Genomic DNA, 13,485 nt, shown 5'->3' on the forward strand with positions numbered 1-13,485 from the left:
TTCTCTCCGCCCCCTGGCAACAAAACATAGATGTAAACTGCTCAGGTTCTCTCCGCCCCCTGGCAACAAAACATAGATGTAAACTGCTCAGGTTCTCTCCGCTCCATGGCAACAAAACATAGATGTAAACTGCTCAGGTTCTCTCCGCTCCATGGCAACATATATGTAAACTGCTCAGGTTCTCTCCGCTCCATGGCAACATAGATGTAAACTGCTCAGGTTCTCTCCGCCCCATGACAACAAAACATAGATGTAAACTGCTCAGGTTCTCTCCGCCCCCTGGCAACAAAACATAGATGTAAACTGCTCAGGTTCTCTCCGCCCCATGGCAACAAAACATAGATGTAAACTGCTCAGGTTCTCTCCGCCCCCTGGCAACAAAACATAGATGTAAACTGCTCAGGTTCTCTCCGCCCCCTGGCAACATACATGTAAACTGCTCAGGTTCTCTCCGCTCCCTGGCAACAAAACATAGATGTAAACTGCTCAGGTTCTCTCCGCTCCCTGGCAACAAAACATAGATGTAAACTGCTCAGGTTCTCTCCGTCCCATAGCAACAAAACATAGATGTAAACTGCTCAGGTTCTCTCCGCCCCCTGGCAACAAAACATAGATGTAAACTGCTCAGGTTCTCTCCGCCCCATGGCAACAAAACATAGATGTAAACTGCTCAGGTTCTCTCCGCTCCCTGGCAACAAAACATAGATGTAAACTGCTCAGGTTCTCTCCGCCCCATGGCAACATAGATGTAAACTGCTCAGGTTCTCTCCGCCCCCTGGCAACAAAACATAGATGTAAACTGCTCAGGTTCTCTCCGCCCCCTGGCAACAAAACATAGATGTAAACTGCTCAGGTTCTCTCCGCCCCATGGCAACAAAACATAGATGTAAACTGCTCTAAGCCACTGTCCCCACCCCCTGACACCAGTCATGGAGAAAATAAATTGCTAAATGAAATTAGTGGTAAATTGATTTCCTGGTCACCTGCAGAGAACTGTGATGCGTGACTATTACAGGGGCGTTGCAATTACACCCGCTAATTACCTTCTACTCCCCCCCCGGATGTTTCCAGAACATCTAACCCGAGGCTGTATACCATATTTCCTGTATAGTGCACTACTTTTGACCAGGGCCCGTTGGATGCCATTTGGGACGCAAGCCTTAGTTTATTGTGTCTGGAATTCTGACTTACGAGTCTGGGAGATTGTCAGAGTGCATCATGGGGGTTTTATGGATGAAGAATTGACTTGAGCTCTTAGAAATTAATGGCAACGATACTTTCGTATAGGGAATGTTGGAGCCATTTGGGTACAGCCTCAGGTTAGATGTGAGTACAGTCAGAGGACCTGAAAGATGAAATCAACGTTCAGCATGAGATGGAATTCACAGCTCAATAATCACTACGACTACGGGTAGGCTGGGGAAAACTATTATTTATAACTCAAGGTAGTATTGAAGTATTCTATTATAACTCAATGTAGTATTTAAGTATTCTGTTATAACTCAAGGTAGTATGGAAATATTCTGTTATAACTCAAGGTAGCAGATAGCCTAGTGGTTAGAGGTGGGTAGCCTAGTGGTTAGAGGTGGGTAGCCTAGTGGTTAGAGGTGGGTAGCCTAGTGGTTAGAGGCAGGGTAGCCTAGTGGTTAGAGGCAGGGTAGCCTAGTGGTTAGAGGCAGGGAGCCTAGTGGTTAGAGTGTTGGACTAGTAACCGAAAGGTTGCTGGATCGAATCCCCGAGCTGACAAGGTAAAAATCTGTCGTTCTGCCCCTGAACAAGGCAGTTAACCCACAGTTCCTAGGTCGTCATTGTAAATAAGAATTTGTTCTTAACTGACTTGCCTAGTTAAATAAAGGTTACACACAGTATTCTGTTATACCTACTTCAACACTACCTTTAAGTATGAAACTGGACATTAAGTGAAAACCGCAGAGGGAAATGATATAACCACGAAATCCACTGACTATATTAAGAACACACTGGTGCAACTACCTGCCAGTGTGATGGACTCCATCGATAGACTTTTATAATCTGAACATAAGGGATTACGGGATCCATGCAGGTGTCGCTCTATGGGTTTCCTTTTTTATTGTGGTTTGAGGAAAGAAAATATATTTTAGCAATAGATGTTAGTGCTCCTCTGAGGTCCTGTTACGCTGCTACTTGGACTGTTTGATTATAGACTATATCAAGACTCAGCCTCAAGTGTGTCTCTGAAGCTATAAGGACATAAAGCCATCTCAGAGAGAGAAAACGAGAGGGAGAGAGAGGAAGAGAGAGAGATAGAAAGAGAGAGAGCGACATCAAGAGAGAGAGAGAGAGGAAGAGAGAGAGAGATAGAAAGAGAGAGAGCGACATCAAGAGAGAGAGAGAGGAAGAGAGAGAGAGATAGAAAGAGAGAGAGCGACATCAAGAGAGAGAGAGAGAGAGGAAGAGAGAGAGAGATAGAAAGAGAGAAAGAGAGAGAGCGACATCAAGAGAGAGAGAGGAAGAGAGATAGCGACATCAAGAGAGAGATAGAAAGAGAGAGAGCGACATCAAGAGAGAGAGAGAGAGAGGAAGAGAGAGAGAGATAGAAAGAGAGAAAGAGAGAGAGCGACATCAAGAGAGAGAGAGGAAGAGAGAGAGCGACATCGAGAGAGAGATAGAGAGAGGAAGAGAGAGAGCGACATCGAGAGACAGACAGAGGAAGAGAGAGAGCGACATCGAGAGAGAGACAGAGAGAAAAAGAGAGGGAGAGAGAGGAAGAGAGAGAGAGATAGAAAGAGAGAGAGCGACATCAAGAGAGAGAGAGAGAGGAAGAGAGAGAGAGATAGAAAGAGAGAGCGACATCAAGAGATAGAGAGGAAGAGAGAGAGCGACATCGAGAGAGAGAGACAGAGAGAGAGGAAGAGAGAGAGCGACATCGACAGAGAGAGACAGAGAGAGAGGAAGAGAGAGAGCGACATCGACAGAGAGACAGAGAGAGACTCCCCTGGAGCTTGCCATCCCTTGTCCCTCCAGCAACCTCACACCTCATTACCCTTCATATTGCACCCCTGACCCAAGAAGAGCCAGGCTGCCCACCTCGCCCTGCCCCAGCATGCCTCAGTGCGCATTCCAAAAGGAAACTTAATCCCCATAGGGCTCTGATCAAAAGTAGTGCACTTTAAAGGGAATAGAGTTCCATTTGGGACGCTCAACAGCCTGATCTGGCCCAGTCGGACCCCTCCAGTGAAGTGGCACTCTCAGCCGACTCCAGCCGTCCGGACAGATCGATGGACCCAACTAGGGGGTGATGATGAGTGATGATGAGACATGATGCAGCCACTCATAGTCAAGGAACATCGATCCTGAGGAGAGAGAGATAAAGAGATTGAGAGAGATGGGGGGGGGGGGGGATAGTGAGACAGAGAAATATATAGATACAGTTGAAGTGGGAAGTTTACATACACCTTAGCCAAAAACATTTCAACTCAGTTTTTCATAATTCCTGACATTTAATCCTAGTAAAATGTCCATGTCTTAGGTCAGTTAGGATCACCACTTTATTTTAAGAATGTGAAATGTCAGAATAAAAGTAGAGAGAATTATTTATTTCAGCTTTTTATGTCTTTCATCACATTCCCAGTGGGTCAGAAGTTTACACACTCAATTAGTATTTGGTAGCATTGCCTTTACATTGTTTAACTTGGGTCATACGTTTTGGGTAGCCTTCCACAAGCTTCCCACAATAAGTTTGGTGAATTTTGTCCCATTCCTCCTGACAGAGCTGGTGTAACTGAGTCAGGTTTGTAGGCCTCCTTGCTCTCACACGCTTTTTCAGTTCTGCCTACAAATGTTCTATAGGATTGAGGTCAGGGCTTTGTCATGGCCACTCCAATACCGTGACTTTGTTGTCCTTAAGCCATTTTGCCACAACTTTGGAAGTATGCTTGGGGTCATTGTCCATTTGGAAGACCCATTTGCGACCAAGCTTTAACTTCCTGACTGATGTCTTGAGATGTTGCTTCAATATATCCACATAATTTTCCATCCTCATGATGCCATCTATTTTGTGAAGTGCACCAGTCCCTCCTGCAGCAAAGCCCCTCCACAACATGATGCTGCCACCCCCGTGCTTCATGGTTGGGATGGTGTTTCTTCGGCTTGCAAGCCTTCCCCCTTTTCCTCCAAACACAACGATGGTCATTATGGCCAAACAGTTCTATTTTTGTTTCATCAGACCAGAGGACATTTCTCCAAAAAGTACGATCTTTGTCTCCATGTGCAGTTGCAAACTGTAGTCTGGCTTTTTTATGGCAGTTTTGGAGCAGTGGCTTCTTCCTTGCTGAGTGGCCATTCAGGGTTCGATATAGGACTTGTTTTACTGTGGATATAGATACTTTTATACCTGTTTCCTCCAGCATCTTCACAAGGTCCTTTGCTGTTGTTCTGGGATTGATTTGCACTTTTCAGACCAAAGTATATTAATCTCTAGGAGACAGAACGCATCTCCTTCCTGAGCGATATGATGGCTGCGTGGTCCCATGGTGTTTATACTTGCGTACTATTGTTTGTACAGATGAACGTGGTGGCTGATTTCTTTTGATTTTCCCATGATGACAAGCAAAGAGGCACTGAGTTTGAAGGTAGGCCTTGAAATGTATCCACAGGTACACCTCCAATTGACTAAAATGATGTCAATTAGCCTATCAGAAGCTTCTAAAGCTATGATATAATTTTCTGAAATTTTCCAAGCTGTTTAAAGGCACAGTCAACTAGGTGTATGTAAACTTCTGACCCACTGGAATTGTGATACATTGAATTATAAGTGAAGTAATCTGTCTGTTAACAATTGCTGGAAAAATGACTTGTGTCATGCACAAAGTAGATGTCCTAACCGACTTGACAAAACTATAGTTTCTTAACAAGGCATTTGTGGAATGGTTGAAAAACAAGTTTTAATGACTCCAACCTAAGTGTATGTAAACTTCTGACTTCAACTGTGTGTGTGTGTATATATATATATATATATAGAGAGAGAGAGAGGAGGGGGGGGGGGAGAGAGAGGGGGAGGGACAGAGATAGAGGGAGAGAGAGACAGAGATAAAGAGGGAGAGAGAGAGAGGGGGAGAGAGGGACAGAGATAAAGAGGGAGCGAGAGAGAGGGGGAGAGAGGGAGAGAGGGACAGAGATAAAGAGGGAGAGAGAAAGAGGGAGAGAGAGGGGAGAGAGAGAGAGAGAGAGAGAGAGAGAGAGAGAGAGAGAGAGAGGGAGGGAGGGGAGGGGGCGGGGAGGGGGCGGGGGGAGAGAGGGGGGGGGGAGAGGGAGGGACAGAGATAAAGAGGGAGAGAGAGACAGAGATAAAGAGGGAGAGAGAGAGAGGGGGAGAGAGGGAGAGAGGGACAGAGATAAAGAGGGAGAGAGAGAGAGGGGGAGAGAGGGAGAGAGGGGGAGAGGGGGAGAGAGGGCAGAGATGGTCAAAGACTCTTCCTGAAGAGGATTCTGAATTCATTTAATGAAGCAGCAGGCTGTATTTCATGAGGCAAGAGGGACAGACCAGACCAGACCAGACTAGACCAGACCAGACTAGACTAATCCAAACGAGTCCAGACCAGACTAGACCAGACCAGACTAGACTAATCCAAACGAGTCCAGACCAGAGGGACAGACCAGACCAGACCAGACTAGACCAGACCAGACCAGACTAATCGAAACGAGTCCAGACCAGAGGGACAGACCAGACCAGACCAGACCAGACCAGACTAGACTAATCCAGAGGAGTCCAGACCAGACCAGACCAGACTAGACCAGACCAGACTAGACTAGACTAAACCAGAGGAGTCCAGACCAGACCAGTTGGGTTGATCCACCTGGTTAATAGTAATCAGAGGATTGATCCTCTTAATTTTTATTTTATTTCACCTTTATTTAACCAGGTAGGCTAGTTGAGAACACCTTTATTTAACCAGGTAGGCTAGTTGAGAACAAGTTCTCATTTGCAACTGCGACCTGGCCAAGATAAAGCATAGCAGTGTGAGCAGACAACAAAGAGTTACACATGGAGTAAACAATTAACAAGTCAATAACACAGTAGAAACCAAAGGGGGAGTCTATATACAATGTGTGCAAAAGGCATGAGGAGGTAGGCAAATAATTACAATTTTGCAGATTAACACTGGAGTGATGAATGATCAGATGGTCATGTACAGGTAGAGATATTGGTGTGCAAAAGAGCAGAAAAGTAAATAAATAAAAACAGTATGGGGATGAGGTAGGTGAAAAAGGGTGGGCTATTTACCAATAGACTATGTACAGCTGCAGCGATCGGTTAGCTGCTCAGATAGCTGATGTTTGAAGTTGGTGAGGGAGATAAAAGTCTCCAACTTCAGCGATTTTTGCAATTCGTTCCAGTCACAGGCAGCAGAGTACTGGAACGAAAGGCGGCCAAATGAGGTGTTGGCTTTAGGGATGATCAGTGAGATACACCTGCTGGAGCGCGTGCTACGGATGGGTGTTGCCATCGTGACCAGTGAGCTGAGATAAGGCGGAGCTTTACCTAGCATGGACTTGTAGATGACCTGGAGCCAGTGGGTCTGGCGACGAATATGTAGCGAGGGCCAGCCGACTAGAGCATACAAGTCGCAGTGGTGGGTGGTATAAGGTGCTTTAGTGACGAAACGGATGGCACTGTGATAGACTGCATCCAGTTTGCTGAGTAGAGTGTTGGAAGCCATTTTGTAGATGACATCGCCGAAGTCGAGGATCGGTAGGATAGTCAGTTTTACTAGGGTAAGCTTGGCGGCGTGAGTGAAGGAGGCTTTGTTCCGGAATAGAAAGCCGACTTGATTTGATTTTCGATTGGAGATGTTTGATATGAGTCTGGAAGGAGAGATTGCAGTCTAGCCAGACACCTAGGTACTTATAGACGTCCACATATTCTAGGTCGGAACCATCCAGGGTGGTGATGCTAGTCGGGCATGCGGGTGCAGGCAGCGACCGGTTGAAAAGCATGCATTTGGTTTTACTAGCGTTTAAGAGCAGTTGGAGGCCACGGAAGGAGTGTTGTATGGCATTGAAGCTTGTTTGGAGGTTAGATAGCACAGTGTCCAAAGACGGGCCGAAGGTATATAGAATGGTGTCGTCTGCGTAGAGGTGGATCCTCCTGGTTAATCATATAGTAATCAGAGGTTTGATCCTCCTGGTTAATCATTCAGTGATCAGAGGATTGATCCTCCTGGTTAATCATATAGTAATCAGAGGATTGATCCTCCTGGTTAATCATATAGTAATCAGAGGGTTGATCCTCCTGGTTAATCATATAGTAATCAGAGGATTGATCCTCCTGGTTAATCATGCAGTACTCAGAGGGTATGAACAGGCCTGGAGCACAGTACTTAGTCCTTCCTCTAACGCAGCTGTGTAATGGAAATGTGTTGCTTGAAGAGAAAAGCAGGCTTTGCCCCAGATAAATGTGTAAGTGTTTTCCTTGCACAACACTTTCTCTCTATCCTCGCCATAAACACTGTTATGTCATTGTATTCACAGTTTCCCCCCAATTATTCACCCATATTTAATTTGTATTAATTTTTTCTTTTAACAATATTTCATCACCACCAACTCTGTGACTGGTTCTGGTAATACGGTTGCCCTTCATTCTAATGATAACATCCTCACTGTGTATGAAATGCAGGATTGTTGTTTCTCTACATGTTGGTATTAGGTCTAGGTTTGATAATAGATTAACTACATGTTGGTATTAGGTCTAGGTTTGATGATAGATTAACTAGATGTTGGTATTAGGTCTAGGTTTGATGATAGATTAACTAGATGTTGGTATTAGGTCTAGGTTTGATGATAGATTAACTACATGTTGGTATTAGGTCTAGGTTTGATGGTAGATTAACTAGATGTTGGTATTAGGTCTAGGTTTGATGGTAGATTAACTAGATGTTGGTATTAGGTCTAGGTTTGATGATAGATTAACTAGATGTTGGTATTAGGTCTAGGTTTGATGATAGATTAACTATATGTTGGTATTAGGTCTAGGTTTGATGGTAGATTAACTATATGTTGGTATTAGGTCTAGGTTTGATGGTAGATTAACTATATGTTGGTATTAGGTCTAGGTTTGATGGTAGATTAACTATATGTTGGTATTAGGTCTAGGTTTGATGATAACTATATGTTGGTATTAGGTCTAGGTTTGATGATAGATTAACTAGATGTTGTTATTAGGTCTAGGTTTGATGATAGATTAACTAGATGTTGGTATTAGGTCTAGGTTTGATGATAGATTAACTAGATGTTGGTATTAGGTCTAGGTTTGATGATAGATTAACTAGATGTTGGTATTAGGTCTAGGTTTGATGATAGATTAACTACATGTTGGTATTAGGTCTAGGTTTGATGATAGATTAACTACTGTACATGTTGGTATTAGGTCTAGGTTTGATGATAGATTAACTAGATGTTGGTATTAGGTCTAGGTTTGATGGTAGATTAACTACATGTTGGTATTAGGTCTAGGTTTGATGATAGATTAACTAGATGTTGGTATTAGGTCTAGGTTTGATGATAGATTAACTACATGTTGGTATTAGGTCTAGGTTTGATGATAGATTAACTACATGTTGGTATTAGGTCTAGGTTTGATGATAGATTAACTACTGTACATGTTGGTATTAGGTCTAGGTTTGATGATAGATTAACTAGATGTTGGTATTAGGTCTAGGTTTGATGATAGATTAACTATATGTTGGTATTAGGTCTAGGTTTGATGATAGATTAACTAGATGTTGTTATTAGGTCTAGGTTTGATGATAGATTAACTAGATGTTGGTATTAGGTCTAGGTTTGATGATAGATTAACTAGATGTTGGTATTAGGTCTAGGTTTGATGATAGATTAACTAGATGTTGGTATTAGGTCTAGGTTTGATGATAGATTAACTACATGTTGGTATTAGGTCTAGGTTTGATGATAGATTAACTACTGTACATGTTGGTATTAGGTCTAGGTTTGATGATAGATTAACTAGATGTTGGTATTAGGTCTAGGTTTGATGGTAGATTAACTAGATGTTGGTATTAGGTCTAGGTTTGATGGTAGATTAACTAGATGTTGGTATTAGGTCTAGGTTTGATGGTAGATTAACTATATGTTGGTATTAGGTCTAGGTTTGATGATAACTATATGTTGGTATTAGGTCTAGGTTTGATGATAGATTAACTAGATGTTGGTATTAGGTCTAGGTTTGATGATAGATTAACTAGATGTTGGTATTAGGTCTAGGTTTGATGATAGATTAACTAGATGTTGGTATTAGGTCTAGGTTTGATGATAGATTAACTACATGTTGGTATTAGGTCTAGGTTTGATGATAGATTAACTACTGTACATGTTGGTATTAGGTCTAGGTTTGATGATAGATTAACTATATGTTGGTATTAGGTCTAGGTTTGATGATAGATTAACTACATGTTGGTATTAGGTCTAGGTTTGATAATAGATTAACTAGATGTTGGTATTAGGTCTAGGTTTGATAATAGATTAACTACATGTTGGTATTAGATCTAGGTTTGATAATAGATTAACTATCTGTTGGTAATAGGTCTAGGTTTGATGATAGATTAACTATATGTTGGTATTAGGTCTAGGTTTGATGGTAGATTAACTATATGTTGGTATTAGGTCTAGGTTTGATGATAACTATATGTTGGTATTAGGTCTAGGTTTGATGATAGATTAACTAGATGTTGGTATTAGGTCTAGGTTTGATGATAGATTAACTAGATGTTGGTATTAGGTCTAGGTTTGATGATAGATTAACTAGATGTTGGTATTAGGTCTAGGTTTGATGATAGATTAACTACAAATTGGTATTAGGTCAACAGTACTCATTCTGTGACTTGACAGAAGGTATTTTTCCCCAACCTGGTCTCAGAGCATTTCGTATAATTTGGAATGTAAATCCGACACTCCATTGAGAATGATATGTTACGTTTGGTATGGTATGTATTTGTTTGTGGATGTTCGTCATCCATTTCATATTTGATACGTTACGAATTGCAATTCATATATGTTACAAATTTGCTAAATTTACAATATGGTCTGAATTTGCAAATGTATGGAATGCCAATTTGTTGTGGATAACATTAGCTAGGTGGCAAAAACTAAATATGGCTAACATTAGTTCGGGTTAAGGTTAGGAGTTAGGTTAAAGTGTTAAGGTTAGGGTTAGAGGAAATTTTAGCTAAATGGGTTATGTCTTATGTATCAATACCAAACGTAACATATCATACTAATCTGAATGTGTCTGATTTACATTTACTATGTTACATCTCGTCTATGAGACCAGGCTGCATCCAGAGATAATTCCTCTCTCTTGATCATGATCCCTGTGATATTCAGAATGCATTGACCCCACAGGCATCTGGTTTCATCAAACCGGATAATCAACGTAATTAAGTAATCAAATCAGCGTAATTAAGGTTGTTAGGAGCTGAACAATGGATACTTCAAACAGAGGCACACCAGGTTCCCCTCCCTCCTTCTCTTAGATAACAAAAATAGTTAATTTGCTCAGTCATCCCTCTCTGTCTCTGTGTGTGTGTGTGAGAAAGATTTAGGAGTTAATTGCTCGGTGGTTGGTCCCACCTCTCTGGTCCTCCGAATCACGTCCCTCCACCCTGACATGGACGTCCTGTTGATGGAGGTAATCAGAGAAGGCAGCTAACAGAAGAGCCAGTCAGCACACCCAGGTGTACAGCGGCCATTTTGATTTTGACAGACATTAATTCAGACCAGCAGGCATCATGGAGGAGCGGGGCGGTGAAACAGCTGTCAGACAGCGTTGTGTGTGTGTGTGTGTGTGTGACAGTTTCACCTGGGGGGGGAGGGGGGGGGGGGGGGGTACAGAGGAGCACTGGAGTTCAGTCAGATCCTGAAATACTAATGTACTAATGTAACCTACCATGGGTCTGAACCCCTCATGTATCCTACCATGGGTCTGAACCTCTAATGTAGCCTACCATGGGTCTGAACCCCTCATGTATCCTACCATGGGTCTGAACCCCTCATGTATCCTACCATGGGTCTGAACCCCTAATGTAGCCTAGCATGGGTCTGAACCCCTCATGTATCCTACCATGGGTCTGAACCCCTCATGTAACCTACCATGGGTCTGAACCCCTCATGTGTCCTACCATGGGTCTGAACCCCTCATGTATCCTACCATGGGTCTGAACCCCTCATGTATCCTACCATGGGTCTGAACCCCTCATGTATCCTACCATGGGTCTGAACCCCTCATGTATCCTACCATGGGTCTGAACCCGTCATGTATCCTACCATGGGTCTGACCCCCTAATGTATCCTACCATGGGTCTGAACCCCTCATGTATCCTACCATGGGTCTGAACCCCTCATGTATCCTACCATGGGTCTGAACCCTTCATGTATCCTACCATGGGTCTGAACCCCTCATGTATCCTACCATGGGTCTGAACCCCTCATGTGTCCTACCATGGGTCTGAACCCCTCATGTAGCCTACCATGGGTCTGAACCCCTCATGTATCCTACCATGGGTCTGAACCCTTCATGTATCCTACCATGGGTCTGAACCCCTCATGTATCCTACCATGGGTCTGAACCCCTCATGTGTCCTACCATGGGTCTGAACCCCTCATGTAGCCTACCATGGGTCTGAACCCCTCATGTATCCTACCATGGGTCTGAACCCCTCATGTATCCTACCATGGGTCTGAAGCCCTAATATGGAATAGGATGTCATTTGGGAGGCCAGCCAGTCCTTAGTTAACAGTCATCTTCTATATGTCTCATCAGGAGGCCCAGCGGCCGACAAAGAGAAGAAGAGAGAATTCAACGAGGTGTCACAGCTCCTTAAGATTGAGAAAATCCAATCCCCTGGAAGGAGAGAGAGAGAGGAAAAGAGAGGGGTAGAGAGAGAGAGAGAGGTAGAGGGGGAGCGAGAGAGGGGGAGCGAGAGAGAGAGAGAGAGAGAGAGAGGGAGAGAGAGTTGGCGAGAGAGGGAGAGCAAGAGAGAGAGGGGAGAGGATGGAGAGAGAGAGAGAGGTAGAGGAGGAGCGAGAGAGGGGGAGCAAGAGAGAGAGAGAGAGAGAGAGAAAGGGAGAGAGAGCGAAAAAGAGACAGACAGAGAGAGAGAGAGAGAGAGGGGAGAGGATGGAGAGAGAGAGAGAGGTAGAGGAGGAGCGAGAGAGGGGGAGCAAGAGAGAGAGAGAGAGAGAGAGGGGAGAGGATGGAGAGAGAGCGAGCATTATTACAGTACCAATTCTACCGCACTTTACAAATGTACAATAAACATTACACTTACAAAAGTTATAAAAGATTTAAGACATATTAAATGTCATATTATGTATATATACAGTGTTGTAATGATGTGCAAATAGTTAAAGTACAAAAGAAAATAAATAAGCATAAATATGGGTTGTATTTACAATGGTGTTTGTTCTTCACTGGTTGACCTTTTCTCGTGGCAACAGGTCACACATCTTGCTGCTGTGATGGAACACTGTGGAATTTTACTATTCTCTCTTTCTCTCTCTTTCTCTTTCTCTGTCTCTCTCTCTCTCTCTCTCTCTCTCTCCGTCTCTCTCTCTCTCTGTCTCTCTGCCTCTCTCTCTCTCTCTCTCTCCCTATCTCTCTCTCCATCCTCTCCCCTCCTATCCCCTCTAGTCTACAGTGGCAGATTCCTCTGACTTTAGCAGTGGGGAATTCGACTTACAAATCATCAGAAGTCATCCTCTGGATCTCCAATAAAACAGGTATCTTCTAACTGCCTCTCTTCACATCTGCTCTCATCCACACCACAACCATGGTAACCACTAGAGGTATCACCACAACCATAGTAACCACTAGAGGTATCACCACAACCATAGTAACCACTAGAGGTATCACCACAACCATAGTAACCACTAGAGGTATCACCACAACCATGGTAACCACTAGAGGTATCACAACAACCATAGTAACCACTAGAGGTATCACCACAACCATGGTAACCACTAGAGGTGTCACCACAACCATGGTAACCACTAGAGGTGTCACCACAACCATGGTAACCACTAGAGGTATCACCACAACCATGGTAACCACTAGAGGTATCACCACAACCATGGTAACCACTAGAGGTATCACCACAACCATAGTAACTACTAGAGGTATCACCACAACCATAGTAACTACTAGAGGTATCACCACAATGATAGTAACCACTAGAATTATCACCACAACCATAGTAACTACTAGAGGTATCACCACAACCATATTAACCACTAGAGGTATCACCACAACCACAGTAACCACTAGAGGTATCTCCACAACCATGGTAACTACTAGAGGTATCACCACAACCATAGTAACCACTAGAGGTATCACCTCAACCATGGTAACCACTAGAGGTATCACCACAACCATAGTAACCACTAGAGGTATCACCACAACCATGATAACCACTAGAGGTATCACCACAACCATAGTAA

General features: G+C 43.4%; 1 protein-coding gene across 1 annotated transcript in view; it reads left to right on the plus strand.

Moving 5' to 3' along the window:
- LOC116360588 (thyrotropin-releasing hormone-degrading ectoenzyme) overlaps nucleotides 1-13,485 on the plus strand; it is a gene marked incomplete in the record, with an annotated part of 436,874 nt that overhangs the window by 357,237 nt on the left and 66,152 nt on the right. The window contains 1 exon segment of the mRNA XM_031815459.1: nucleotides 12,680-12,768. Coding sequence (XP_031671319.1) covers nucleotides 12,680-12,768 — 89 coding nt within the window.

This window comes from Oncorhynchus kisutch, unplaced genomic scaffold (genome assembly GCF_002021735.2).
Source record: "Oncorhynchus kisutch isolate 150728-3 unplaced genomic scaffold, Okis_V2 Okis09a-Okis19a_hom, whole genome shotgun sequence".
Classification (NCBI taxonomy): domain Eukaryota; kingdom Metazoa; phylum Chordata; class Actinopteri; order Salmoniformes; family Salmonidae; genus Oncorhynchus; species Oncorhynchus kisutch.